Source organism: Callorhinchus milii, unplaced genomic scaffold (assembly GCF_018977255.1).
Source record: "Callorhinchus milii isolate IMCB2004 unplaced genomic scaffold, IMCB_Cmil_1.0 Scaffold1, whole genome shotgun sequence".
In the NCBI taxonomy this organism is placed as follows: domain Eukaryota; kingdom Metazoa; phylum Chordata; class Chondrichthyes; order Chimaeriformes; family Callorhinchidae; genus Callorhinchus; species Callorhinchus milii.
The window spans coordinates 67,820,539-67,847,744 of NW_024704742.1; the positions used below are offsets into that span (position 1 = coordinate 67,820,539).

Consider the following 27,206-nt stretch of genomic DNA (forward strand, 5'->3'; position numbering starts at 1 on the left):
GGGGTACAACACGCTACAAAAAAGCAAGTTCCTTCTTTGCAAACAAGCCACCCAGCAGACTGTTATTGTTATTTCACTTAATGGCTTCTCCAACACCCCAGCCTTGTCTCTGCCGCCCAGACAGCTCTTGTGAACAACACCAAACTTTATGCATTATAACAAATTGTATTTGTGCGGCTTGGAAATGGGCCACTGGGCCCAACATCCCTCACGTCGGGAGGACGTGTCAAGGAATAAAGATTAAGGTCAAAATGGTAGTATTCCTAAACAACAACAATTTTACATTTATACAGCGCCTTTCATATCAGGAGGCCGTCTCAAAGCACTTTGCACTGTCCCTGAGAGAGACTGAGGGAGGAGGGAGCTTGAGATGAGAGTTGAGGGGCAGGAGTTGGGAGGGGAAAGATGACCAAAAGCTCAGTCAAAGAGGTCGCTCCTGAGACAGAGAAAAGAGGAAGGAGTTTTGTCTTCTGGCCAACTATCTTCTGGGTTAAATAAGTCATTCACCTCACTGGTGCCGACAGGACCTTGCTTTATGTTCAAAATGGCTGCCGCCTGTGGTTGCAGTATACGCAGCTGTGTGACAATGATTACTTGTAAGGTTCCGGTTAAAATAAAATTGCAAATTCTTTCTTCTTTTCTTCAAGCCTGGAATCTGACTTGCTCTCTGTGGAGCTGGACATCCCGAAGTATTCTTTGCTATCTCGCCCCCTCCTTCCTCCACGTGTCAGTCAAATGTCACATCAGTCAGGCTGCGTACTCCAGAATTTCCACCTTGTCCTAGTGTGTAAGATCACTGGACCCAAAATTCCACCTAGCCTTAGCCTATAAGATCACCAGTCTCAAAATTCCAACTAGTCTTAGCCGGTAGGATTACTGTACCCGAAATTCCACCTAGTCTTAGCCTGCACACCCATTGAAGAATTGAAAACAATTTACCCGCAATTTTCTTGGTACTTTTAATATCAAAATGTTAATGATGTGTCAGATAACTGAGCTAAGGGTGGGCAGTTCCGGACCTCATTTGTGTGTCCCCGTGAAGGTTTCCAAGCTTACCCGAGTTGTCGATGGTCTCTGTGATGTGGCGGGGGGCACTCTGCGTGGGAGCGTGGGCACTGCCTATCCTTGTCGTGGGGCCGTCTTCACCTCGGATTGAGGTCAGGTCCTGCATGCTGAAGCTCCTCAGCCTCTCCGACAGAGCCCCCTGTCCCTGCAACACAGCAAAACAGCTTACCTTTACCACAGAGTGCATTAACCATGGCCCTTAATAGAAGGGACTATTTATAGCAGGGTTGTCCAACCTTTTAGCTGCTGAGGGCCGAATGCCTGATTTGAGAAATGTCCATGGGCCTCATAGACAATATTTGATCCTGATTGACCGGTCTCATTGCTGGGCAACGCCTGAGCCCCCAGTGACCATCTCCTGATTGGCTCGGTGGCCCCCCACGAGCCACCTGTTGGATTTATACAGTGTCCTGAGAAAAAGGTGGGGTGTCTGTCTGTCTGACTGTCTGTCAGTAACAGACAGCTCTGTGCAGGAGGCTATCACAGCAAAGATCCTCTGCCTCTCAAAACACTGGTTTCAAAATCACTGCGGGTCATGCCGGCTCCCAAACACTCTCCCACACATATGGTGGGGTCCAACGTTGTTTTATTCCTAAACTCATTTGCCGACAATAATTAAGAGACTGTCCAGATATTCTGAGTCCTTTTAAACCTGTCCTGAATAAGAGGTTTGGGACTGAATGGTCAGAGCACCATTAATTGTCACCGGAGTTAAATATCACAGCATTTGCGATCCGTGATGTGTTAATTAAACAATATCTTGGGATACAATATATAGTTTGGGACATGTCATGTGCATGTGACTGCCAGGATGGTGGAAGGCAAATTGAATGAACCTTGGTCTTCCTTCACATAGCGATTCCTATGTTCTTATGTTCTAATTATCACCAGCGTTGTCTGTCATAGCATTGTTAATTGTCATCAGTGTTAAGTATAACAGCATCGCAACCGTGACTGAACACTTCTCCCTCACCCTCTCTCCATCCCCCCCACCCCTCCAGTCACCCTCTGCCATCAAACTCATTGCTGCCCCCCTCCCTCCACCATGTCCCCTCTCCCCATGGACTTCAGAAAAATGCTTTTCACAGCCAATTTGGTCACCATTTTTTTAAAGCAGCTTTTTATTTTACCGCATTATTTATAATGTTACTTTTACCAAAATGATTTTTGAGGCCATTATTAGGCAAAGTTGTTCGAAAGCTGTGCAGATCGGGCTCATAGAAATTTACAGAGAAGAAGAAAGCCATTCAGTTCATCATGTACTTTGCTGACTCTTTTGAGAGTAGTCCTTTGCCTGCCCTCCCCCACATACCCTACAGTTGACTCCTGATAGAACCATCTTTAATCAAAGCTAGTTTGCCAATAACTGGCCAAAAGACCATACAGGGTCCCCTTCAATTATGCCTGGTGATAAGGAAGGATCATAATGAGTTTAAAATTTCATAATTTTCATCCCAATAAATATCTTGCGATGTCCTCTCGAAGAGCTACATAAATGTAAATTTGTATTGTATCTGGAATAAATCTCAGCCTTCCTAAAATCATTTGATTTACATTTACTTTTAGACAAGACAAAAATCCTAATAATCCCTCAAAAAAAACAAGATATCTGTGAGATGTAGTGACTGCGTATTTTGTTGGCAAACTCAGCAGCCAATTTGCACACATAAACGACTATGAAGTAAGTGCATGACCAGTTTTGTCTGGGAGATTGTTGACGAGGATTTAGTGAGAAACTCCCTTCTCTTTTTGAAATAGTCTCGTGGGATTTTTATTGTCTACCTGAACATACAAACAGGACCTCAGCTTACCATCTCATCTGAAGGATGGCACCTCTGAAAAACACAGCACCCACCCCCAGCACTGCACTGGAGTGTCAGCCGAGAAGGTGCGAGTTCAAAGTCCCGATATGGGGCTTGAACCCACAACCATCTGACTCAGAGGCGAGAGAGCTACCAACTGAGCCAGCCTGACACCTAAGCCGCCTGACCAGGCTGTTTGTTCTGCTTCATGCAGATACACAGTCACTTCACTGTACAGCAATTCTGTGTGAAGTGCTTTGAGATGTTTCAACATTATAGGTGCTGTAACAAATACAAGGATTGTGTAATAATAAATGCTAATCAATAATAATAATAATCTTCGCATTTGATGTAGGCTTTTCACATCTTCTCGAATATGCTGTAAAGTGAATTGACTGTACATTTGTGGGCGAAACGCGGCAGCCAAATTGCGCACAGCAGTGTCCCACAAACAGTCGTGGATTGAAAATGACCAATTCACTATTGTTTTTGGTTTTGGAGGGATTATTATTAGGCGTGTGGAGTAAGGAAACTTGCCCAAGGTTTCGCCCTCTGCCTGGAATTGAACCCAGGTGTCTCGCTTGTAAGGCGAGTCCTCTAACCACTGAGCTACAGAATTTTGTGGGCAAAATGCTAACTAGTGCTCCTGTAATGAATCGTCATAGGAGTATCAGTTAGCAATCTATTTTCTCTGGATAGGTTATGTCTGCAATCCCATTAACTGCGACCTGAGGTCAGTGCATTCAAAGGGGGAGGGGGGGGGGGGTGCTGTGATAACCCGGTGATAAATTAAATCACAGGGTGCATTGCTATGATAATTTACACTGGTGATAATTAACACATTGTGGGTTCCAATCCTCCTGCTCTCCCCCCAACTCGTATGTGCTCCATGAGGATTTTAGTGCTTTTTTGAGCAACAACTGAAAAAGCCTAAAAGCCCACCCAGTCTCATGCTGTTGGACCTTTTTTTTTGTCTCAAAAGTTTTTCAGGTTTGGAAAATTGCGAAATTCATTCTCAATCGTGATTTCATGTTTCATGAACGGAAAAACAGGACCTCGGTTTAACATCTCATCTGAAGGATGGCACCATCATATTTCTTAGCAAAGAAACTGGCTTCCAAGTTAATTAGTCAACTAGACTGCTGCATTCACCTACAAACAAGTCACAGTAAATGACTGTGAAGCTCTTCGAGATATCCTCCAGACATGAAAAGGTGCTACAGTAAATTAAAGATTATTATTATTATAATCCTTGTATTTGATGTAACTCCTTATCACATCGTTGAGACGTCTCAAATCGCTTCTCAGAATATACTGCAAAGTGAATTGACTGTATATTCTTGTGGGCAAAACAACAAAATAAAATCATTAAAACTGAATTTAAGAATTTTCCACATTTCTGCATAATCTTGAATTTTAAGGGAGAAGCGAACGGTTTTAGGGGCTAAGACTAAGGTGGAATTTTGGGGTTCTCAACTTTTGCACAGTGAAAATATTAGCAGTCTGTGTGTGTGACTCATGAGCAAGGGCATTTGTGTGTGTATTATTTCAGAATGTAACACATGCAAATAACAATCCGGTCAAGGAGTGACATGGGTATGAAACATAAGTGTGCACTGTGCTTAATCCAGTGTGAAAGTGCGAGCGTATCACCCGCTCAAAATTACAGCAAACGTGAAAATAAGCATGCAACAACATGCAGAGAATAAAATACTTTATCATCAAACATTACGATAGCACCACGGAACGAGCAAAACTGGTCACTGTTAAACCTTGGCACAAAGCATGTAGATCAAACTCTGCAAGAGCCAGGGTTTTTGGGGGCTGCTCAGTTTTTAATACGTCTTGCACAAGCAGTCACGGTTTGTTAGGGACGTTTGTTAGATACAAGGCTATAATGAGTCGGCTGGGCTGTGACTGGACACAATGAAAGAGCTCGCGATCAAGGGTTCCAGCAGCATCTTATGGCTCTCTACACTTTACAGCAAATCCTGTGAAGTGCTTTGGGATGTCCCCCTGATGTGAGAGAGGCCATACCAAATGTAAGCATTATTATTTTTTAATATTCTTATTATTATTTGATTTCATTTTGGTTATCTTCCCACCACCACCCTCCACTCTCCTTGACTTCAGCCCGCAGCTCCTGTGCAAACCAATGTCCCAGTGCATTGGGACATCCTCTCGACATGAAAGGCACTATATAAATGTCAATGTGTTGTTAATGTTGTTTCTAAGTATTTTTCGGTGATGGATTAGCCAGACCAATAACATTGACAGGTTGCATACGAATGGATGTTACTTTTCTTAGCATGTTTGAACTTCCTAGAATACAGCAGTTACCTTTTGCAGGAAGTTGATATTTTGTTCACTGGGTATTTTGTGGAGCCTTTCCGGAATCGTCTTATTAACAGTCCCATTTGCACCAATGACTGTAGGAACTATGTTTAATATATTTCTTAATCTGCTCTAGTTCCTTATTTCTTATGTTCTAATCACTTTTTTATTATATTATTATTATCTCCTCTAGGTGTATCCAGAAAAAATTTACAGAATTGGAGAATGTTACAGCACCAAAAGAGGTTGTCAGACCCATCAAATCTATCAAATACTAGTGCTTTTTTCCATATGACCCACTTAGTCTAATTCCTCACAAAATTCCCTTGCAGTTCCCAACCCCAGCTCGCCAACCCAGCACTGTGAAGCAATTTGAGATCTCCTAATGTGCAAGGCGCTGTATCAATGTAAATTGTGTTGCATCAACCGCCAATGGTCTCTTGTCTTCTCTGACGCCATTTTGGGGTTAACATCTTTAATTTGTGGTATCTCTTAATAAGCAATATACAGCGAGTTGTTCGGATCTGGAATGCATTGCCTGAAAGGGTGGTGCGAGCTGACTCGATAACAACTTTCAAGAGAGAAGTCAATAGATATTTGGGGAGGGCAAGTTTGCAGGGATATGGGGAGAGAACGGGGGAGTGGGATTAATATGGATAGCTCTTCCAAAGAGCCGGCACAGACACGTTGGGCCGAATGGCCTCCTTCTGTGCTGTGATTCTGTGCTATGATTCTATGATTCAATCCAGTAGAAATTCCCGTCGACCAGCAGGAACTAAGCTCCAAAATGCAGATGGCGCCAGAGTGGAGATCCCGTGAGTTGGGGGCTGACGTGACCTTTGGTTACTGGAAGGAATCCTAATTTGCATAACTTGTAATTTTTTATTAAGAAATAGCCCGAAATTAGACCCGTGGTTTGTTTCAGATACAAAAGGGCAAAGATGCTGAGCAAGTTATCAGGTGCAAGGATTATTATTATTTGTTAAAATGCAAGACATCCTGATACAAAGTGTGGGGGGTTGGTCTATAGTAGTGTTAGTAGCAGTACATTTGGGATTACCTGCCCCTCTGTACTCTCTTCAGACAGGGTTACGTTGAGAAAGGGAGACACCTAGTATAGAAAAAGGGGTTATGAAATCCTGTGAAAGCCTGCTGTTCGCAATACTGTACGTTCTTTTATGTGACATGATCACAACACAGAGACCTGAAATTTCCCCCGCTCTTAGCCTTACAGCCATCGTTTTCAAATCTAAGGTCAGGCAGAACATTAAGAAAAATCTTCAATTTGTGCTCAAATCAGAAGCTAGGTTTCTGCAGTTTTCTTACAAATAATTGAGCCAGTCTGGAGGGGGAGGAAAGGAGGGAGGGAGGAGGGGTTTAACAGATGGTGCTATCGTAGGGAAATTCCTTTATAAAAGTGGGGAACCAATAAATTGGTGGAAGCGTTCCATTCATCGTCACGGATATCTGTGGATTGATGAGCTACTGTGAAAATAATGACCAGGTCTTCAATAATAATACTTGCATTTAATATGGCGGCTTATCATGTCGTTGAGTCATCTCAAAGCGCTCCACAGAATATGCTGTAAAGTGAATTGACTGTATAATTAGTGAGCGAAACGCAGCCGCCAATTGCGCACAGTAGTGTCCCACAAACAGTCATGGATTGAGTGACCAAATCATTATTATTATTGAAGAGACTATTATTGTGGATTCAAGACCCACATCTGGACTTGGAATCACCAGATGACACTGCAATGCAGTGCTGGGCGTCTGTTACATTGTGGGAGATGCTGTACTTCGGATGAGATGTTAAATCGAGGTTCCATCTGCCTGTTTAGGCAGACATAAAACATCCCATTGCACTATTTGAAAAGTGAAGGGAATTTCTCTCTCCTGATGTCCTGACCAACAAATCCCCCAAATAAAATTGGTCACTTGTTTCATGGCTGTTTTGTAGGACATTGCTGTGCTCAATTGTGCTGCTGCATTGGCCTACAAATACACAGTCACTCCATTTCACTGTAAATCTTGTGAACCGCTTTGAGACGTCCTTCCGACGTGATAAGGTGCTACACAAATGCAAAGATTATTATTACTCTTATTCTGCCATGTTTGCAGCAGAGTCAGACTGTGGGCTGGGGTCCAGCAGGAAGGCAAGGCTGGCAATCGGTGACCGTTACCTTGGCAGCGGCTGTCACCGCGGCGCTGGCTGCCACATTCAATCCCCGTCTCCCAAACTGCACCACCGCTTCATAGCTACGATCTTTGGCTTGGCTCAGGTACTCGTCAATCTCCTGCAAGACAGGAAATAAAGGGGAGCAGGTCAGGTGGATATTTTATAATCCTCACACTGGGTATCACACCTGGAACACGTAGAGTTCCTGTAGAGTTTTGATTAGAGCACTCGCCTCGATTCCCAGGCAGGGCGAAACTTCAGGCAAGTTTCCTTACTCCACAAGCCTCTGTTTCCCCAGCAATAATTAGCAACCCGGTTGTTCGTCGATTAGCAGAACGCTTTCCAGGAGTAGTAAACCCTTAAAAAAAGCTCAATCCACGACTGTTTGTAGGACACTGTTGTGCGTAATTGGCTGCCGGGTTTCACCCACAAAATACACAGTCAATTCACTTTACAGTATATTCTGTGAAGCGCTTTGAAATGTCTCAATGGCATGATGAGGAGCTATATCAAATGCAAGGATCATTATTATGCAGAAATGTCTCAACATGCTTACTAATGATAATAGTAATAACTATTTTTATTTCTGGCATTTAACTCTGTTTTAAGTACTAAGAGTACTCTTCTTATATATAGAAACAATTTTCAATTTCATGACTTTATGCTCCATTCCATGACGTTCATCTGTTCCAAAATTAACAATAATAACAAGAATAATACTCATACTTGAGACAGTGCCTATAACACTCAACCATCTCAAGTATTTTGCACGTAATTTCTGTATATTTGTGTAAATATGTAGACAATATAGTGACTGTATATTTGTAGGTAAACCCGGCAGCCACTTGGCACACCGCAATGTCCCACTAACTGCCAAGTAGTGAGTGACAAATTTCTACCTGAAAGATTTGGGAGCCAGGACACCAGGAGAAACTCCCTTCTCTTTTTGGATAATGTCACTGGTCCTTTAAGACTCCCCCCACACCTCAGTTTAAAGTTCTCGTCTGACAATGCATTGCACCCCCAGCACAGCACCGACTGATGTGTCAGCCTAGATTGTGAGTCCCAACACTACTTACCCTGGAACAAGCAATAATAATAACAATCATCATTATCATTATTAATCAAATATTACTATTAATCATTATTTTTTACTTTTATCATTATTATTAATAATCCTAGCATTTGACATGGCGTCTTATCAAGTCACAACAACGACTTGATAAGGCGCTATATCAAATGCAAGGATTATTATTATTATTATTATACCAGAGCTTCATAGGATTCATTGCAGTGTAGTGACTGTGTATTTTTAGTAGCCATTGAAATGAGTTGAGAACGTTAAGCTGTGTGTTTGAACAAATCCCTGGTTTCCCTCAGCTTTTCTTCTCCCCCCACCCCCCAACCCATCCCCACCCGAAAAATGTCCCCTCTTGCTTGGGAATATAGAAATGTGCCGACCTGGAAAGACAATTATAAACCATCACAGTTCATCCAGCCAATCCCATTTTAAAGTACTGTAATTTTTCTCTCTCTTCTCCTACTGTCTCCCTCTTTCTCTCACTCACTCTCTTTACTGAATATGGTGTATGCAGTATATAGTTTAGGACGTAACATGTCATGAGTCTGTCAGGTGGAAGGTGATCTGGATGCACCTTGGTCTTTCGTCTAGTAATTCTTATATTCTTTACAACCTTTATGCCTTTAGACTAACTCTAGGTTTGATGAGCTAAAGTTAGCACAGAGGAGTGTTTACATCACGGATCACGGGGTTAGTGTTTAGGAGCTGGCTACCTGCCCTCAGTCATGGGTTGAGCACATTACAGCAGCTTCTAAGAGATCGGGAAGATCAACAACATTGTTCAGCCTTGCCCAATTTGGCCTGGTGCCCGCTGCTTCAGTGAGTCCTGTACAGGAACGAGTGCTGTGGGGACATTAGAATCATAGAATCCTATATCACAGAAGGAGGCCATTTGGCCCATCGTGTCTGTGCCAGCTCTTTGAAAGACCTATGCAATTAGTCCTACTCCCCTACAGCTTCTCTATAGCGTTGCAAATTTTTTCCTCTTCAAGTAAATATCGAATTCCCTTTTGAAAGTTATTGTTGAATCTGCTTTCATTACTCTTTCAGGCAGTGTATACCAGATGCAAGGGTTTCCATCAGTCTGGTGATTAAGCAAATGGAAAAAAATGCTATAAATAAAAAGAGTGATGGTGCTTTGTTGTCATAATAATATTAATAAAAACCCTTGCATTTGATATAGCACCTTATCACATCATTGAGACGTCTCAAAACCCTTCACAGGATATGCTGTAAAGTGGATTTGACTGTGTATTTTGTGGGTAAAATTCAGTAGCGAATTGGGCACAGCGATATCTCACAGACAGCCATGGATTGAGTGACAAAAATTGTTTTGAAATTTTTTTTTGAGGGATTATTACCCCCCAGAAAGCGATCTCACTGTCGAAACTTCTCAAAGCATTTCACAGGATTTTCTGTAAATTGTGGCGAATGAGTGTATTTTTTTAATGTGAATGCAGCAGCCAATTTGCACACAGCAATGTCCCATGACCAGCCATAAAGTGAATGATCAATTTTATCTAATGGATTGTTGGACTGAAAGCCCTTCTCTTTTTGCATAGTGCCGCAAGAACTTTAATGTCTTTAACAAGTAAACCGGATCTCGGTTTGACGTCTCATCCAATGCAGCAACAAAACAACAACTTGGATTTATATAGCACCCCTCCTGCAGGATAGTGTCTCATTTATATAGCACTCCTCCTGCAGGGTAGCGTCTCTCCCGGTGCTTGACAGTGGCAGAGCACGACACCGAGCCTACGCACAGTCGAAGAGGAAGATCTTCAGGCGCGATCCGAAGCACTGAATTGAAGCGTCAGACTGGACTGTGTGAGCTCAGAGTCACAATGAACCCGCAACCTTTGGATTCAAAAGGCAGAATGCTGCCAATTGAGCCAGGATGTCATAGCTATCTACTCTAATCCCTTTCATACTAATTCACTCAAGTATTTGTCCAATTCCCTTTTCAACGCTGCTTTGACTTGACCTAAACAACCATTTATGTCAAGGAGTTGCACACGAGAACCATTCTGTGTGTAAAGGGAAATCTTCTAACTCCTCTCCTTTTACTTGTAGCACAGTCAATCCTTAATTTCTGCTCCACTATTAATGTCTTGCCTGATTCTCACTTTTGGGTTGGGGTGGGGGAATTATTGCCCATGATACTGGGAGAAATTCCCTTCTCTTTTCGAATAGTGCCATAAAATCTTTAACATCCACCTGAACAGCAAATGGGACATCAGTTTAATATCTCATCTGAAGGACGGCACCTCCGACAATGCAACACCCCCAAAACACTGCATTGGAGTGTCAGTTTAGACTATGTGATTCCAAGTCCCGACATGGGGCTTGAACCCACAACCTTTTGAGTCGGAGGCGAGAGTGCTACCATTGCGCCATGCTGACACACAGTCGCTAAACCCACTCCTGCCATGGGTTATTACCCACTCTGTGGCTTTAGGGAGCATGTTGTGAAGCAGCTATTGTTTTATACACTCACCTGCTCTTTGGAGGACAGTGTCGGGTGCACAAACTTCCTGTAGAGAACGCTGGCTCCTTTCGTGTAAGGAGACAGCAGCCAAACAATAAAAGCGATTTTGAGTTCATAATAAAATGGAAACCTGGGAACAAACAGGGTGAAATTACATCAAATACAGTCGGGATACACTCAGGCCAGTTCCTCTCATCTAACTGGACAGGGCTCAATACCTGCCATTTTCAGACCATTATAAAACCATTTCCTTAAACATTAAATCTTGTGCCGAACTTTCAAAATGCCTTCATTTCTCCTTTCTTCTCTCTGCCCATTTCTTCCTTTCTCTCTCCCCCTTTCTCTCTCTCTCTCTCTCTCTCTCTTTCTCCCCCTCTCTCTCTCCCTTCCCTCTCTCCCCTCCCCTTCTCTCCCTCTCAAGCACCTTAGCACCAAGTAAAGGGGAGACATATTGAAGAAAACAAAAATACAACCATGAACAGCAATGGAAATATAGTGCTCGCAATGTCCTTTAAAAAATGAATACTGCAACATTGGGTGAAGCACTCCTATTGACCAGCCTCGGAACAGTGTGAATCACGACACCTCCATTAATATCACCTGAGCTGGTGCAAGTCTACGGCTGTCACTAAAGATTAACAATGAAATGTCACAGTCGGGTCTCACCATGGAAGGAAGAGATCTGTGAAGGTTTCTGCTGTGGTGAACAAGGCAAATATGATCCAGTACATCATCCATTTCACCTGGTTAGACAGGAAGGCAAAAATGTCAAGTGGACGCACCATATTTCACCCGTGACGAAAGTACTGAGCACCAATTACGCCACAGACAACTCTGAACATAATAATAATCCTTTAATTTGATATAGTGCCTTATCATGTGGTTGAGACGTCTCAAAGCGCTTCACAGAATATACTGTAAAGTGGATTGACTGTATATTTTGTGGTGAAATGCTACAGCCAATTGTGCACAGCAGTGTCCCACAAATAGTCGTGGATCAAGTTTTTTTAGGATTATCCCTGGAAAGCAATCCGCCAATTTTTTCTATCAACCAATAACATAAACAATAAATTTAATATAAATAATAAATGTAATATAAACAATAATTTATTATAATAATAAATTTAACATAAACAAACGAGGCATACACTCATATACATGTGATTACTGACAGTACAGTGATTACTGGAGTAAGCTACAGGGATATGGGGTAAATGGCAGGTAAATGGGACTGAAAGAATTGCTCTTAAAATAGCCGTCATGGACACAATGGGCTGAATGTCCTTCTTCTGTGCTGTAAATTTCTATGGTTCTATTAGTTAACGTAGACTGCATGGGTTAGGCCTTTTTTTTAACTAGAGAAGAGATGTTTAAGAAGGGACCTAATGGAGATGTTTAAAATTATAAAAGTGTTCAATAAGGTCAACATAAATAGGCTGTTTCCACTGGTCGTGAAGTCCGTAACCAGAGTACATAAGTGCAAGAGAGCGACAAGGGGATCTAAATTTAATTTAAGAGGAACCACTTCAGTAGCGAGAAGTAGAGAGTTGCGAAAATGTGGAACTCGCCGCCTGAAGCGGTATTTAAATCAAATAGTGTAGATCCGTTTAAGAGGAAGCTAGACCTTCACTTGAGAGAGAAATGAATAGAAGAAATTAAGGAGTGAGTGGAGACTGAACAACAATAAATTACATGTTTATAGCGCCTTTCACATCGGGAGGATATCCCAAGGCGCTGGACGGTCAAGGATTTGGACATGAGCAGGGGGTTGGGATCATGGAGGGTGGAGGGCGGGGGAAGGTAGGGGTAGGAGGGTGACCGAAGGCATGGTCAAAAAGGAGGGTCCTGAGACGGGCCTTGAAGGAGGCAAGGGAGGGGGCAAAGTGAAGGGACTGTGGGATGGAGTTCCAAAGGGTGGGGGCAGAGAGGCTGACAACAACAACAATTTGCATTTATATAACACCATTCACGAGAGGTAGTGTCTCAACTAGCTCTTACATGAGCATAAATATCGACACAGACTGGTTGGGCGTAGGGGCCTGATTCTGTGCGTATCCCTGTATGTTACTCTATATCCCGATTATACTGAACTAAGTGCTTCAATTGAGGCGCCCTTTAACAGTAGTGCAACTGAGGCAGAGAAGAGCTGAGTGTGTGCATTTACTCAAACAAAGTCTCGGAGCCCCGCTCACTGGACTCCGGTTGTCAGGTAAGCGGAATAAAAATCTGACCGGGTTTCGCTGGATTATTTGGGTAAAAACTCTACTGACTGTCACACACATTGACTTTGGCGGCCTCAGCTTTCCCCATTATTTGGCGATGAGTGTCAGAACGACTGAACCATAGAAATTTACAGCACGGAAGAAGGCCATTCGGCTCATTGTGTCTTCTAAAGACCAATCCCCTCAGTCCCCTGAGTATCGAGCTTTAGTCGTTGAGACATCTCAAAACGCTTCACAGATTATACTGTAAAGTAAACTGATAGTACATTTTGTGGGCGAAACACGGCAACCAAATGCGCACAGTGGTGTCCTACAATCAATTGTGGATTGACTGACCAAATTATGAATTTATTATTATTTTTATTTTTTTTGAAGGGATTATTACCCTCGGAAAAGCGATCTGCCAATCGACCAACAACCGGGTTCCTACTTACTGCTAGATAAACAGAGGCGTGTGGAGTAAGAAAATTAGTGTAACGTTTAACCTGGCGGGAATCAACCCAGGTCCTCTTGCTTGCGAGGCGAGTGCTCTAACCGATACATTACAGGACCCCACAAGCACCATGTAGCACCCCCTCACACAGAAATTGAATTTTATTTAATTATTTAAAAAATATTAAATAATCCAGAGTATTTCACAGTGTGGGAGCACGACACCGAGCCGAAGGAGGAAGTGACCGTAGGCACGGTCGAATAGGAAGATCTTCATGCTCTACCTGAAGATGGGGAAAAATGGGTCAAGATGGAGGGATTGAGGGAGAGTGTTCCATTAATTAATGATTAATGACCAGCCAATTAATCGTAACCTTGTGCCTATTCTCTGCCTGTTGCATGCAGCGAGCAGGATCAATCTTCGAGCAGTTCTTTCTCGTTCGCCCACAAATATACAGTCAATTCACTTTACAGTGTGTTCTGTGAAGCGCTTTGGGACGTCCTCCTGACGTGAAAAGCGCTATATCAAATGCAAGGATTATTATTATTATTATTATTATTAGTGCTAATGGGAAGGCAGTTTGCATGTTGAATTTTATGACTGCTCCACTTACATTTAATACAGTTTCGAAATCCTACTCTTGCCATTCATCTCAATGACACATACATTGTAAAGCAAACCTCAATATTCAATACCAGAGACCCAAGTCCCGGGAGACCACTTTTGTCTGAAAATTTAAGATCAGATTTGTAGAAAATTCTCAAATTTAGTATGAATTCAGAAGCTGCTTCAGGAGGACCTCCCAAGATGCTGGACAGTCAAGGGTTTGCACTCAAGCTGCAGTTGGCGTCAGGAGGGCTGAAGGGCAAGGGGGGTGGTGGTGGGAGGATGACCAAAGGCGCGGTCGAAGGGGAAGGCCTTGAGACGGGCCTTGAAGGAGTCGAGGTGGAGGGGCTCTGGGATGGAGTTCCAGAAGGTGGGGACAGAAACGCTAAAGGCCCAACCCCCGATGGCGGAATGGGAAGGGAGGGGGCGTGGAGTAGGCCATTGAACGGAGGGAGTGGACAGTTTGGTAGAGCTTTAGCAGGCCACAGAGGTGGGGCAAAGCAAGACCCTGGAGGGCTTTAACAGTGAGGATGAGGATTTTAAACGTAGTCCTCTGGGAGATGGGGAGCCAGTGGAGCCAGGCAAGGATGGGGGTGATCGGCTCAGAGTCCTGTCATTAAAAGTGTTATATCCAATGCAAGGATTATTATTAATTAGAATGCAAATTAAGATTGAACAATTTTTCATGATTCTGTTTGATCTTGAATCTTAAGCCTGAGGTGAGATGAAATTGTGAGCCTCAGATATAAACAAGAGAAAAGATAATAGGCTCCGTCTCCTTTATACATTCATGAACTGTAACGGTAGGAACGCCCCAAATGAGTTCAAAGCTAACTGCAGCATTGCCATTAAAAGATAAACCAGAAATTCTGAGCTCATGTTACATCTTGAGATGTCTCAAAGCACTTCACAGAATATATTGTAAAGGGGATTGATTTTCTATTTTTGTGGGAAATGAATAATAATAATCCTTGCATAGAGCGCCTTATCACGTCTTTCGAGACGTCTCAAAGCGCTTCCCAGAATATACTGTAAAGTGAATTGACTATATTTTGTGGGCAAAACGCAGCAGCCAACACTCGTGGATTGAGTAACAGAATTAGATTAGATTAGATCAGTTCTAATGATAAAACAAACAAATCAGCTGCACAGACATGTGCAAGACGATAAGTAAGAAATATGCGGAATGTTAGTTGATGCGTAGCTCATCGTGTCTAAACAGTGTGAGGCAATAAATAAGGCAATAAGGAAACTGGGCAAGTTTGCAAAATTAACTGACCTCAACTCTCCCTGACATGGTGCTTCAGCAGTGCAGTGCTCTGGAGTGCTGCGTACAGTGCTGGTCGCTGCAAAATAAGGGTCTGACTGCCCAAGAGGCAGAGCACAGGTAAGCAACAAGACTGGTCCCCATTGTTAGAGGGCCGAGCTGTGAGGAAAGACTAGGTAATTTAGGACTCTTCAGCCTCCCGGAGACATCCCAAGGGCACCTTATGGTCTGTGTCTTTGAAGGCGCTTTCGATCATCTTTTCCTCTAAACCAGGACTGTCGAGCACCTTGAGACGTCCTCCCCACATGAAAGGCGCTATACAAATGTAAATGTGTATTGTATTTAGTGTATTGTCAGAGCTATAACAGGAAGGTTAAAGCGTGCGTGTTACTCACATATTCTTTTACATTCTTTGTCTTTACAGCCTTGTATGAAGAATACGCTGGATAAAGTGTGCCAAATATCAGCCTGTTAAAAAAAAAGAAACTCCTGTTACAGTATCAATTAACAATCCTCCACATGAATTCTTTCATTCATTTTATGACTGTTTGTGGGGCATCCATAGTCTGTGAGCAACCTGGCTGCCAGGTTCGCCTACAAAATATACAGTCAATGCATTTTACAGTAAATCCTGCAAAGCACTTTGAGACGTCCTCTTGAAGTGAATGACACTATATCAAATGCAATAATTATTATTATTCATTATTTAAAATTATTATACTTTAAGTGAGCTAATCTTGCCTATGAGTACCTCACTCTTTCGATACAAGGATCGAAAAGGCAGTGTTTAATTGTGTGATTCATCAAAAACAACTCAGAGTAGTTCAATCTGAATTAGAGATTTAGAGATTTACTGCAATAAGAAGGCCATTTAGCCCATTATGTCATTGCTGACTCTTTTAAGGATCAATTACTTAATCCCATTTGCCTACCTTTGTGACATCCTCCTGACATGAAAGACGTACAAACATAAATAATAAATAGTATTGCATTGCATTTGTAAACAAGATTAGTCTCTTGAAACAAGGAAATTAACAATAACAACTTGCATTTATAATAAGAATAATATTTGCATTTGATTTAGCGCCTTACCACATCATTGAGACTTCTCAAAGCACTTCACAGGATATATTGCAAAGTCGATTGACTGAATTTTGAGAGCGAATTACATAGATCCCTTCATGCAGGATAACATCTTGGAGCACTTCACAATGGCGGAGCAGAGGGAGGGGATTGATCTTTAGCGTGGTCAAAAAGGTAGATTTTAAGGTGGGATTTAAAGAGGAGAGGAGGCAAGGTGTTCCAGAGATTAGGGGTGAATACATTAAGTGATGTACATCACAAGGTGCTGTGAAGTACTGTAATTCAAGAGGATGCAAAAACGTGGTGATAAAATTACATCAATTAACGTACATAAATCTTTAAAGGTGATCAAACTTGTGAAGCGAGCTAATGGGATCCTGGGTTTTACAAACAGGAGCGTAGAATATAAAACCTAACAGGTGATGATGTTTAACCTGTATAAATTATTAATTAATGACAATCCTTGTATTTGGTAGTGCGCTTTTCACATCAGGAGGACGTCTCAAAGCACTTCAAATGATTTCCTGTAAAGTGTAGTGACCTGTGTATTTTGGAGGTGAAAGCAGTTAGGGTATTGTGTTCAGTTGTGGTGACCACATCTCAGAAGAACATCAGGACCACAGAGAGGATATGGAGGTGAGTTACTAGGATGATATTAGGGACAAGTGGTTTGATTTACAAGTAGAGGATCTCGGTCTATTTGCATTGGAACAGAGAAGGTTGAGGAGAGACCTGATAGAAGTTTTTAACATTATGAGAGGTTTTGATAAGGTCAATAGGAAGAAATTATCTCCACTGGATGGTGAGTCAGTGACTAGAGGGCATTAATTTAAGATGATTAGGAAGGAAGAAAAAGGAAGAGATTAGATTTTTTCACACAGATCATTGTTAGGATGTGTAATGGCCTGCGCTGGTCCAGGCACAATGAATAGTAGCTTTAAAAAGGGAACTAGATAGATATATAAAGAGTAATTTACAGGGAAATGGGGAAAAGCAGGAAAATGGGACTAAATGGATTGCTCTTACAAAATAACCATCATCATCATTATAATAATAATCCTTGCATTTGATATAGCGCCTTTCACATTGTTGAGAAATCTCAAAACATCCACTGTAAAGTGGATTGACTGCGTATTTTGTGAGCGAAATATAATAGGCCAAATATTTATCCTCTGAGCTGTGAAGTTCTATGGTTCTAAGCCGAGGTGCACTGCAAATTCCTCTTATTTCAAAGATGCTTTTAGCCCCACACAAACCAGAGTTGCAAATTAGGCATATGTATACATATAATAAATACACAAATAAATGAGGCCAGGATATTGATAGCATGACGACTTGTCAGGGGGGTCCAACCGGTAGCCTGTGGGCCACATCTGCCCCCCCCATATCCCCCCCACCACCCTCCAGTTCATCTGGCCCAACCACTCCCTCCATAACCCATAAATGTTATGTTATGTTTCTGAAAGGGAAACACCAAGGTATTGCTTGTGTGGCCCACAGAGGTTTCTCAAATAGGGAATCCAGCCCTCAGCAGCCAAAAGGTTGGACCACCTTGACAGTGGCAGTGACAAGTTATCAGACGTTTACCGTGTGTTAGCACCTGTCACGTAAGATGAATGTCTCCAAGACCTTCACAAATATGAGCAGGACTCCATGAGCGAGGAGAAAGCAGTGAGCATTACGAGAATGATCTAGAGCGAAGCCACACAGTTTCCCAGTGTGAAGTCTAGTTCACGATTGTGTGGAAATTACTTTGAGATGACAGATGTACAGTGTACGCAGTGGGTGACACCAGGTTCCGCTGACTCACTGCCTATGAACCTCCTTTATGCATAATGATGGCTGAGTCAGCAGAATCCATTACATCGAGGCAGTTTCTTTGACTGATGTAAAGGCAACTGCTGGACGCTCTTCAGTTCAGTAAATTACATTGAATTCATCTTGTAGATAAATACACGCACTCTCAATTCTATTTTTAATGTGTTCTCTGTTGGTGAAGCCGATGCTGTTTATTTCAGTTCATATGTTTCCTAATGTTCTGCCACGCCTGGCCTCCTTGTTTAGCATCTTGGCTCAGTTGCTAGCACTCTCTGAACCAGAAGGCTGTGGGTTCAAACTCCACGTCAGGACTTGAGCTCAAAATATGCGACTGACACTTTAATACACTACTGCACTGGGGTCAGGGAATCTTCCCACTCAGCTCTCATTAACCCTGCAAGCCAAAGCCCTGTCGGGGAGGGTTGTCCCAGCTGGACAAGCAGTGGGAAAGCTTGCCAGACAATTGCTGTCAAAGACAAGCTATGCGGTGTTAGCAGGTTAGACTCCAGCAGTTACCCCAACACACACTTTGGGGTCTCCAAACCTGAGCTCTTGCCAACCTGCGCCTAATACTTTCTAGAATTAGGAGCAAGATGTGTCCCTCCAGCGAGAGAGTGAGCATTCTATTCCAACAATCTGTCTCTGGGATTTCCATGTGTAGGTGGGATGCCTGGAAACCTCAGTTTGGTTTGGATACTCTTAAGTCTAGTGATGGGATTTCACATGTCAGACACCCAGCTGACCCAAAAACATGAAGCACTGCATTGTCAGAGGTGCGTCCTTCAGATGAGACTTTAAATAGCATGCTAAAGCATTACCCTAGATGAAGTATGCTATATCAATGCAAGTTGTTGTTGCTGTTGTGAACTGAAGTCCCATTGGCTTGTTTGACTGATGGGTATTAAAGATCTTGCAGCATCATTTGAGATGAGAAGAGAGTTCTTCCCAGAGTCCTATCTACCAAAACTCTAGACTAACTTATCATTCATCTCAAAGCTGTTTGTGGGAACCTTTCCATGAGCAAAATGGCAAATATTTGCCGGCCAAAGCAACAAAAAAAAATTACATTTATATAGTGCCTTTCATGTCGGAAGGATATCCCAAAGCGCTGACAGTAATGGGTTTGCATCTGAGCTGGGGGTTGGAATCAAGAGGGTGGAGGATAAGGACTGGGAAGATGACCAAAGGCACGTTCAAAGAGGAAGATCTTGAGATGAACCTTGAAGGAAGCGAGGGAGGGGGCGAGATGGAAGGATTTGGGGTTTGAGTTCCAGAGAGTGAGGGTAGAAACACTGAAGACTGGTCCACAATGGTGTGGCAGACAGAGCGGGGCACATAGAGCAGGCCAGTACCCGCCAAACGGATGGAGCGGGCATGTTGGTATGGTGTAGTATGGCTTTAAAAGTGAGGATGATGATTTTAAACTTGATCCTCTGGGGGATGGGGAGCCAATGGAGTTGGGAAAAGATGGGGGTGATCGGTTCACCAAGCTTGTAGCGGGAGAGGAGATGAGTTGCAGAGTTCTGGATAAAAACAGCTAGCACTCTTAACAATAAATACTGTTAAAAGCACTTTCAGGCATTTCAAAGGAACAAGGTGCTACAAACAATGTAAGGTCATTCTTTCTAAATAATGTTATGAGATGAGAAAGATTGGTTTACATGAAGGATTGGCTTGGCTCATTTGATCTCATCCCCACATTACCATCTTCCCGTTATAAATAAATAAATATAAATATAAATAAATGCAATAAACCTCCCGACTTGAAAGGCACTTTATAAATGTACATTTGTATTGTACTGCATTGTATTACTAGCCTCTTTGTAAATAAAATTTTCCTTGTTCTGTTCTAAATTGCCCCTCACAACCCTGAACCTGTGCCGTCTTGTCCTGTTATCTTGGAAGGTATTGTTTAGTTTTTATACTTTTTGTCCACAAAATACAGTCAATCCACTTTATAGTATATTCTGTGAAGCACTTTGAGACGTCTCAGCGACATGATAAGACGCTATATCAAACGCAAGGATTATTACTATTACTATTATTATTATATTAAGAATACAAGATTAGAATTGTTGTCATTATTAAATAGAGTTACTCAGAACATTATAGCATACAAATGAGCTATTTGGTCCAATTACTCCGTGTAGGTGTTTATATTCCAAATGTAAAGGTTTTGTAATAACTGGAAATAATCTTTGTATTTGATATAGCACCTTTCACAAAGCGCTTCACAGGATTTATTGTAAAGTGTAGTGACTGCATTTTGCAGACAAAACAGAATTTGATGCACCTCCTCTCCCCTCTATCTGACCTCAGCCTTCCAGAACCCCCACCCCCACCCGTCACCTCATCATAGCACCAAATGCTTTTTAAATGAGTTCATTTTTCATTCGAAGAAAATGTAACTAATCCTCCTCTCCTGTTGGTTTCTTCTCTTTCTCTTCCCAAGCCTCTTCAACAACAACAACAACAAGATTCCATTTATGGAGCGCCTTTCACATCGGGAGGTCGTCCCAAGGCGCTGTACAGTTGGGTCAGGACCCGAGCAGGGGGGAAATGGTCAGGATGAGGGGAGGGAAGGGAGGGAGCGAGGAGGGGGTAGAGAGTCGAGAGGGGAGCTGAAGGCTTGAGACCGGCCTTGAAGGAGGAAAGGGTGGAAGCGGCAAAGGCACTGGGGGATAGAGTTCCAGAGCCTCGGGGCTGAGAGACTGAAGGCCCGGCCACAGATGGTAGGGCGGTTGGGGCGAGGGATGTGGAGCAGACCGGAGCCAGAGGAACGGAGGGTACGGGCAGGTAGGTAGGGGGATAGTAAGTCGGAGAGGTAGGAGGGAGCGAGGCCGTGAATGGCCTTGTAGGTGAGGATGAGGATCTTGAATTCGATCCTCTGGGGGATGGGGAGCCAGTGGAGGCGAGCGAGGGTGGGAGTGATGTGGTCCAAATCTTTGTTTAACAGGATGTCCTTCAAATACGCCAATAAATATCAAGCAAAGTTGGGCCAATAAATGCTTCAGTTAATTGTTATCGCTTTCGGTGTGGCCATAATTGCACAGGGCGAGTGGGTCTCTACAAACGTGCAATTTAATTAAACGAAGATGAAATGTAATACATCAGTCATACACAGATATCCATTTCCCTTCTGCTTGTTGGTCAGTTAATTAGAAAAGACCTGAGATTTTCTCAGAATCCATTTTCCAAAACGTATCTTAGCATCTTTCCAAAGGACATAATAATAATAATAATAATCCTTGCATTTGATATAGCACCTTATCATGTAAGTGAGACATATCAAAGCGCTTCACAGAGTATATTGTAAAGAGAATTGACTGTGTAATTTGTGGGTGAAACATCTTTGAATGCGGGACAGATTGGAGGTGGGTCGTGATGAGTGGTGGGTGGGTGGGGGGTTGGGGGTAAGGGGTCTCCTTTATCCGTCCTCTTCAATTTCAGGTCAAGGGTTCGTGAGGGTTCACAAATCTTTAGCTCAGACACGTCGATCGGCGAGGACAGAGTAGCTTGAATGAATGCTGCGACATCAGGACATCTATCGTGTGCAGTGTCCTTAACTACAGCTGGTGCACTTTAACAGGTGGCAGGCAGTACAATCTTGGGCGTGGTGTAAACAATATACTACATATCAAATAATAATCCTTGCATTTGATACAGTGCCTTATCATGATGTTGAGATATCGCAAAGCGTGTCAGAGAATATACTGTAAAACAAAATTGATTGTGGGCGAAACCCGGCAGCCAATTGCGCACAGCAGTGTCCTGCAAACAGTGGTGGATTGAGCCCATTATGGAAATGATACAAATATGGAAGGATATTGGTGGTGTGGGGGAGGGTGTGTGTGATAGGACAGGGGCGTGGCACTGAATGGATCACTCTTTCAGAGACATTATCAAACGTATGCTGGTTTTCTCCTGCTGTGTGTAATTTAACATGCTGCGTCACCCCTCCGACCACTCGGTGATAAGAAGTGTGATTTGTCAGGAGCAGGCTGAGCCTTACAATCGCCATAATGTCTCTCCGGCTTGGAGCTGGATCAATGGCAAAGGTGTGGTTATTCACTCCCCCACCACCACTGCACAATTTTTTTTTGGACAGCCAGGTTTCTGTCTGACACATGCGGAAACCCATCACCATGCTTAAGAGTTTAAGCTACAGGAGCTGAGAGGGAGGATTCCCTGTCCCCAACCCCAGCCACAGGTCTGGCCTCCCAAGTCCTGCCGATGAGCCAGTCTTTTTCATTTATATTATACATTTTTAAAAATGTATAATTTTTTCCATTGCATGAGAGTGAGGGGTGGGGGGGGAGGGGGGAGGCTGCCAGTGTGTGTGTGTGTGTTTCAGTCCCACTATTAAATAGAGAAATAAATAGTGAAATACATGAACAGGGAAATAATCCTTAGATTTGTTACAAAACAAAGAATGGTGCAGCCAAGCCAGGGATCAAGCATATTTTTAATGATTTTTAAAAAATATAAACGAGGCAATACTGCAGGTGTGATTTGGAGGCAGAGAGGGAAGGAGGGAGGGGGAAGAAGAAAGAGGGTATTGTGAAAACAGCCACCAGTATTTTTAAAAAAATAAAACAACATAGAAAACTTCCACGACAGGTGCTTGCATTGTGGCCTCAGCTAAAACAAGGCGAATGGATGTTTTAACTGCAATGTATACGTGCAGCCAGACATCCACTGTGCTTATTGCATTCATCAGTCTTTTGTGTGGAGGGGAGAGAGAGACAGACAGAGAATAAAATAAGGGAATCATCTTTTTATTGGGTACAAACCTGAAAAAGATTAACTGAGCTCAGTCTCTCCCCCCCCACCCCCAGGGCTGCTAAAACATGTGTCTTGTTTCTTTGTTCAACCAGAGGCAGAGAAATGAACATTACAGCTCTGAATACAGTTCTTTCTTTCTTTCTGTCTCTCTCTCTCTGCCTCTCCATCTCTTTCTCCTTCTCTGTCTCTCTCCCTTCAGTCTCCCTCATCACCTGCCTCTCCTCTCTCTCCCTCATTCTCTAGTCTCTTCAAGTGAGAATATTTGGCTCAGCCTTTCATTCTCACACACATACACACACAGACTTTCTCTCCAGGGCTAAATAGGGAAAACCCTATGAACAGCTGCTGTGAGTTGGGTCTGTCTCAAAGCACAACACTTGGGTGACATCCGATCCCTGTTAACCTAACCTAAATCCACAAATAGGGAGGGGGTGCAGAGAGAGAGAGAGAGGGAAGGAGGAAAAAGAGAGGAGAGAAAGAAGAGAGGCAGAGGGAGGGAGGGGGGAAAGACAAAGAGAAAAGAGAGGGACAGAGACAGAGAGGAGTGATATGTGTGTAGTGCAGAGGGAGAGGGGGATGCAAAGGAGAAGAGGAGGGATGTGGAGAGAGAGAGGGAGGGAAGGTGTGGAGAGAAAGAGAGCAACCAGAGAGAGCACTGTACTGGGTGTATGTAGGGAGTGGATATGGATTATAAACCGATAGGAGGGAGGGGGGGATCTCTTCTCATAGTTATCCACACAGAAACATACCCTTAGTGTGTGTGTGTGTGTGTGTGTGCAGTGCTGACCACACCATCAGCATCTTTGAGACCACAGAAGAGAGAGGAGAGGGAAGGAGGAGAGAGGGAGAGGGAGGAAGAGAGGGAGAGGGAGAGGGAGGGAGGGAGGAGAGAGGGAGGGAGGAGAGAGGGAGAGAGGAGGGGGAGGGAAGAGGAGGGAGAGAGAGGAGAGGGAGGAGGAGAGGGAGGGAGGGAGGAGAGGGAGGGAGAGAGGGAGGGAGGGAGAGAGGAGAGGGAGGGAGGAGAGAGGAGAGGGAGAGAGGAGAGGGAGGGAGAGAGGGAGGAGAGGGAGGGAGAGAGGGAGGGAGAGGGAGAGGAGGAGGAGAGGAGAGAGAGGAGAGAGGGAGGGAGAGAGGAGAGGGAGGGAGGGAGGGAGAGGAGAGGGAGGGAGGGAGGGAGAGAGGAGAGGGAGGGAGGGAGAGAGGAGAGGGAGGGAGGGAGGAGGGAGGGAGGGAGAGAGGAGAGGGAGGGAGGGAGTGAAAAGCACCTTTACTGGGACTCGCTTTCCAAGGCGCTGCCAATTGTGCAAAGGTCCCCTTTAAAGATAGATATCTCTTAATCTTCTGCAGCAGCGCTGGTCTAACTCTCTGGGCGGTGTTGATAGAGACACGTTGCACAGCCAGAGGTTTAAAGGCAGAGCATCGCTAACCCCTGCACCCAGTCTGTCTGTCTGTCTCTCTCACACACTCACACACACTCACACACACAGCCCTCCCAATGCTACACACTGCTATCCCCCACCATCAAGGAATAAATCAATCAATATGTACACCAGTAAGACTTAAGCCACCACTGAGGTCAGGGGGGGCTGATCTGCTTGTTTTATAGAGAACATGATGTGTGTGACATATTGAATGTGTCAGACATCACATCCTACACACAGGATTTTGCATAGATCTGGGTATATTTCCAGGGTTTTGGGGGTTTATTTTGTAAAGGTTTTCTCCCTCTTTTCCCCTCTCTGCTGTATTTTACACACACACACACACACACACACACACACACACTGTACTGGGGATAAATAACAAAAACTGAGAGGTGCAGAGAGAGAGACACACGTACACAGGAGAGAGGGAAGGGGGACAAAGAGAGGAGAGAAAAGAGAGAGACAGAGAGGAGAGAGAGACAGGGAGGAGAGAGAGAAGAGACAGAGAGAGACAGGGAGGAGAGAGAGAAGAGAGAGAGAAGGGAGAGAGAGACAGAGAGAGAGAAGAGACAGAGAGAGACAGAGAGAGAGAGAAGAGACAGAGAGAGACAGAGAGAGAGAAGAGACAGAGAGAGACAGGGAGGAGAGAGAGAAGAGAGAGAGAAGGGAGAGAGACAGAGAGAGAGAAGAGACAGAGAGAGACAGAGGAGAGAGAGACAGAGAGGAGAGAGAGAAGAGACAGAGGGGAGAGAGGGAAGAGAGAGAGACAGAGAGGAGAGAGAGACAGAGAGGAGAGAGAGAAGAGACAGAGGGGAGAGAGGGAAGAGAGAGAGACAGAGAGGAGAGAGAGACAGAGAGGAGAGAGAGAAGAGACAGAGGGGAGAGAGGGAAGAGAGAGAGACAGAGAGGAGAGAGAGACAGAGAGGAGAGAGAGAAGAGACAGAGGGGAGAGAGGGAAGAGAGAGAGACAGAGAGGAGAGAGAGACAGAGAGGAGAGAGACAGAGAGAGGAGAGAGACAGAGAGAGGAGAGAGACAGAGAGGAGAGAGAGACAGAGAGAGGAGAGAGAGACAGAGAGGAGAGAGAGAGAGAGAGGAGAGAGAGACAGAGAGGAGAGAGAGACAGAGAGAGGAGAGAGAGACAGAGAGGAGAGAGAGACAGAGAGAGGAGAGAGAGACAAAGCGGAGAGAAAAGAGAGAAGGGGACGAGAGAGGGAAGAGAGAGCCAGAGACGGAGGGCAGAGGGGGGAGAACAGGGAGATCGGTGCTGACACAGAGTGCGGTCGAAGTCGGACCAAGTGGTTCTGACAGTGCATTTAAGACAACAGAGAGAGCGGCCGCCGCGGCCCCGACCCCGGGGCACAGCCCCGAGAGAGAGAGCAAGTCATCATCTTTCTCAAAACAAAACACACAAGAAGAGGGAATCGGGTGAAATCCCAGTGTACTTACACGACTAGTCTAGAGATGATCCATGAGACCATGGCGGTTTAAAGAAGGATTTGTTTGTTTGAGAGCGAAGGAGGAGTTGATCTGCTTTAACTGACCCAGGACTCAACCATGTGTCAGCCTCGTCACAGCTCCAACCAACACCAATGCTGGAGGGGGACAGGGATGGGGGGTGGAGGGGGACAGGGAGGGGTGGAGGGGGACAGGGATGGGGGGTGGAGGGGGACAGGGATGGGGGGGTGGAGGGGACAGGGATGGGGGTGGGGGGGGACAGGGATGGGGGGTGGGGGGGACAGGGATGGGGGGGGTGGAGGGGACAGGGATGGGGGGGTGGAGGGGGACAGGGATGGGGGGGGTGGAGGGGGACAGGGATGGGGGGGGAGGGGGACAGGGATGGGGGGGGGAGGGGGACAGGGATGGGGGGTGGAGGGGGACAGGGATGGGGGGTGGAGGGGACAGGGATGGGGGGGGGGGACAGGGGGGGGGTGGGGACAGGGATGGGGGGGGGTGGGGGGACAGGGATGGGGGGGGGAGGGGAGGGGGACAGGGATGGGGGGGGTGGAGGGGGACAGGGATGGGGGGGTGGAGGGGACAGGGATGGGGGGGGTAGGGGGACAGGGATGGGGGGGGTGGAGGGGGACAGGGATGGGGGGGGTGGAGGGGACAGGGATGGGGGGGTGGGAGGGGACAGGATGGGGGGTGGAGGGGGACAGGGAGGGGGGGTGGAGGGGACAGGGATGGGGGGGGTGGAGGGGACAGGGATGGGGGGGTGGAGGGGGACAGGGATGGGGGGGTGGAGGGGACAGGGATGGGGGGGGGGTTGGGCGGGTGGGTGGGGGGTGGGTGCAAATTGCAAGGGAGCAATCCATTGTCCAACCCAAGTAATATTTTATTTTTATATATACGTCGATTTTATGTTCTTCAGTCGGTGTATATCTTAGTCGATTCGGCGGTCGCTTTCGGGGAGTAATAGTCCCTTCCAACGTGATAATAGTTTGGCGACTCGATCCTCGAGTGTCTGCGGGACACTGCCGTGCGCAATTGGCTGCCGCGTTTCGCCCGCAAAATACACTGTCAATCTTCTTTGCAGTAAATCGCTTCAAGGCGTCTCAACAGCGTGATTCCACTGGCTCCCTGTCCTTCAGAGGATCCAGTTCAAGGTCCTGGTCCTCACC

The 27,206-nt window shown here is 44.7% G+C and overlaps 1 protein-coding gene across 5 annotated transcripts in view; it reads right to left on the minus strand.

Annotated features, from left to right (window-relative positions):
• reep1 (receptor accessory protein 1) overlaps positions 1 to 26,139 on the minus strand; it is a 35,864-nt gene extending 9,725 nt beyond the window's left edge. For 4 of the 5 annotated variants that reach the window (XM_042343468.1, XM_042343478.1, XM_042343472.1 and 1 more), the window contains exons 1-7: positions 26,035 to 26,139; positions 15,873 to 15,945; positions 11,616 to 11,692; positions 10,959 to 11,079; positions 7,385 to 7,498; positions 6,262 to 6,312; positions 1,057 to 1,210 (exon numbers count right to left, since the gene is read on the minus strand). In XM_042343468.1, the coding sequence (XP_042199402.1) occupies positions 1,057 to 1,210; positions 6,262 to 6,312; positions 7,385 to 7,498; positions 10,959 to 11,079; positions 11,616 to 11,692; positions 15,873 to 15,945; positions 26,035 to 26,066 (622 nt within the window). In that variant the 5' untranslated portion in view covers positions 26,067 to 26,139. The remainder of the gene's footprint in view (positions 1 to 1,056; positions 1,211 to 6,261; positions 6,313 to 7,384; positions 7,499 to 10,958; positions 11,080 to 11,615; positions 11,693 to 15,872; positions 15,946 to 26,034) is intronic. The other variant, XM_042343471.1, reaches the window with a different exon arrangement.
• Between the last annotated feature and the right edge of the window lie 1,067 nt (positions 26,140 to 27,206).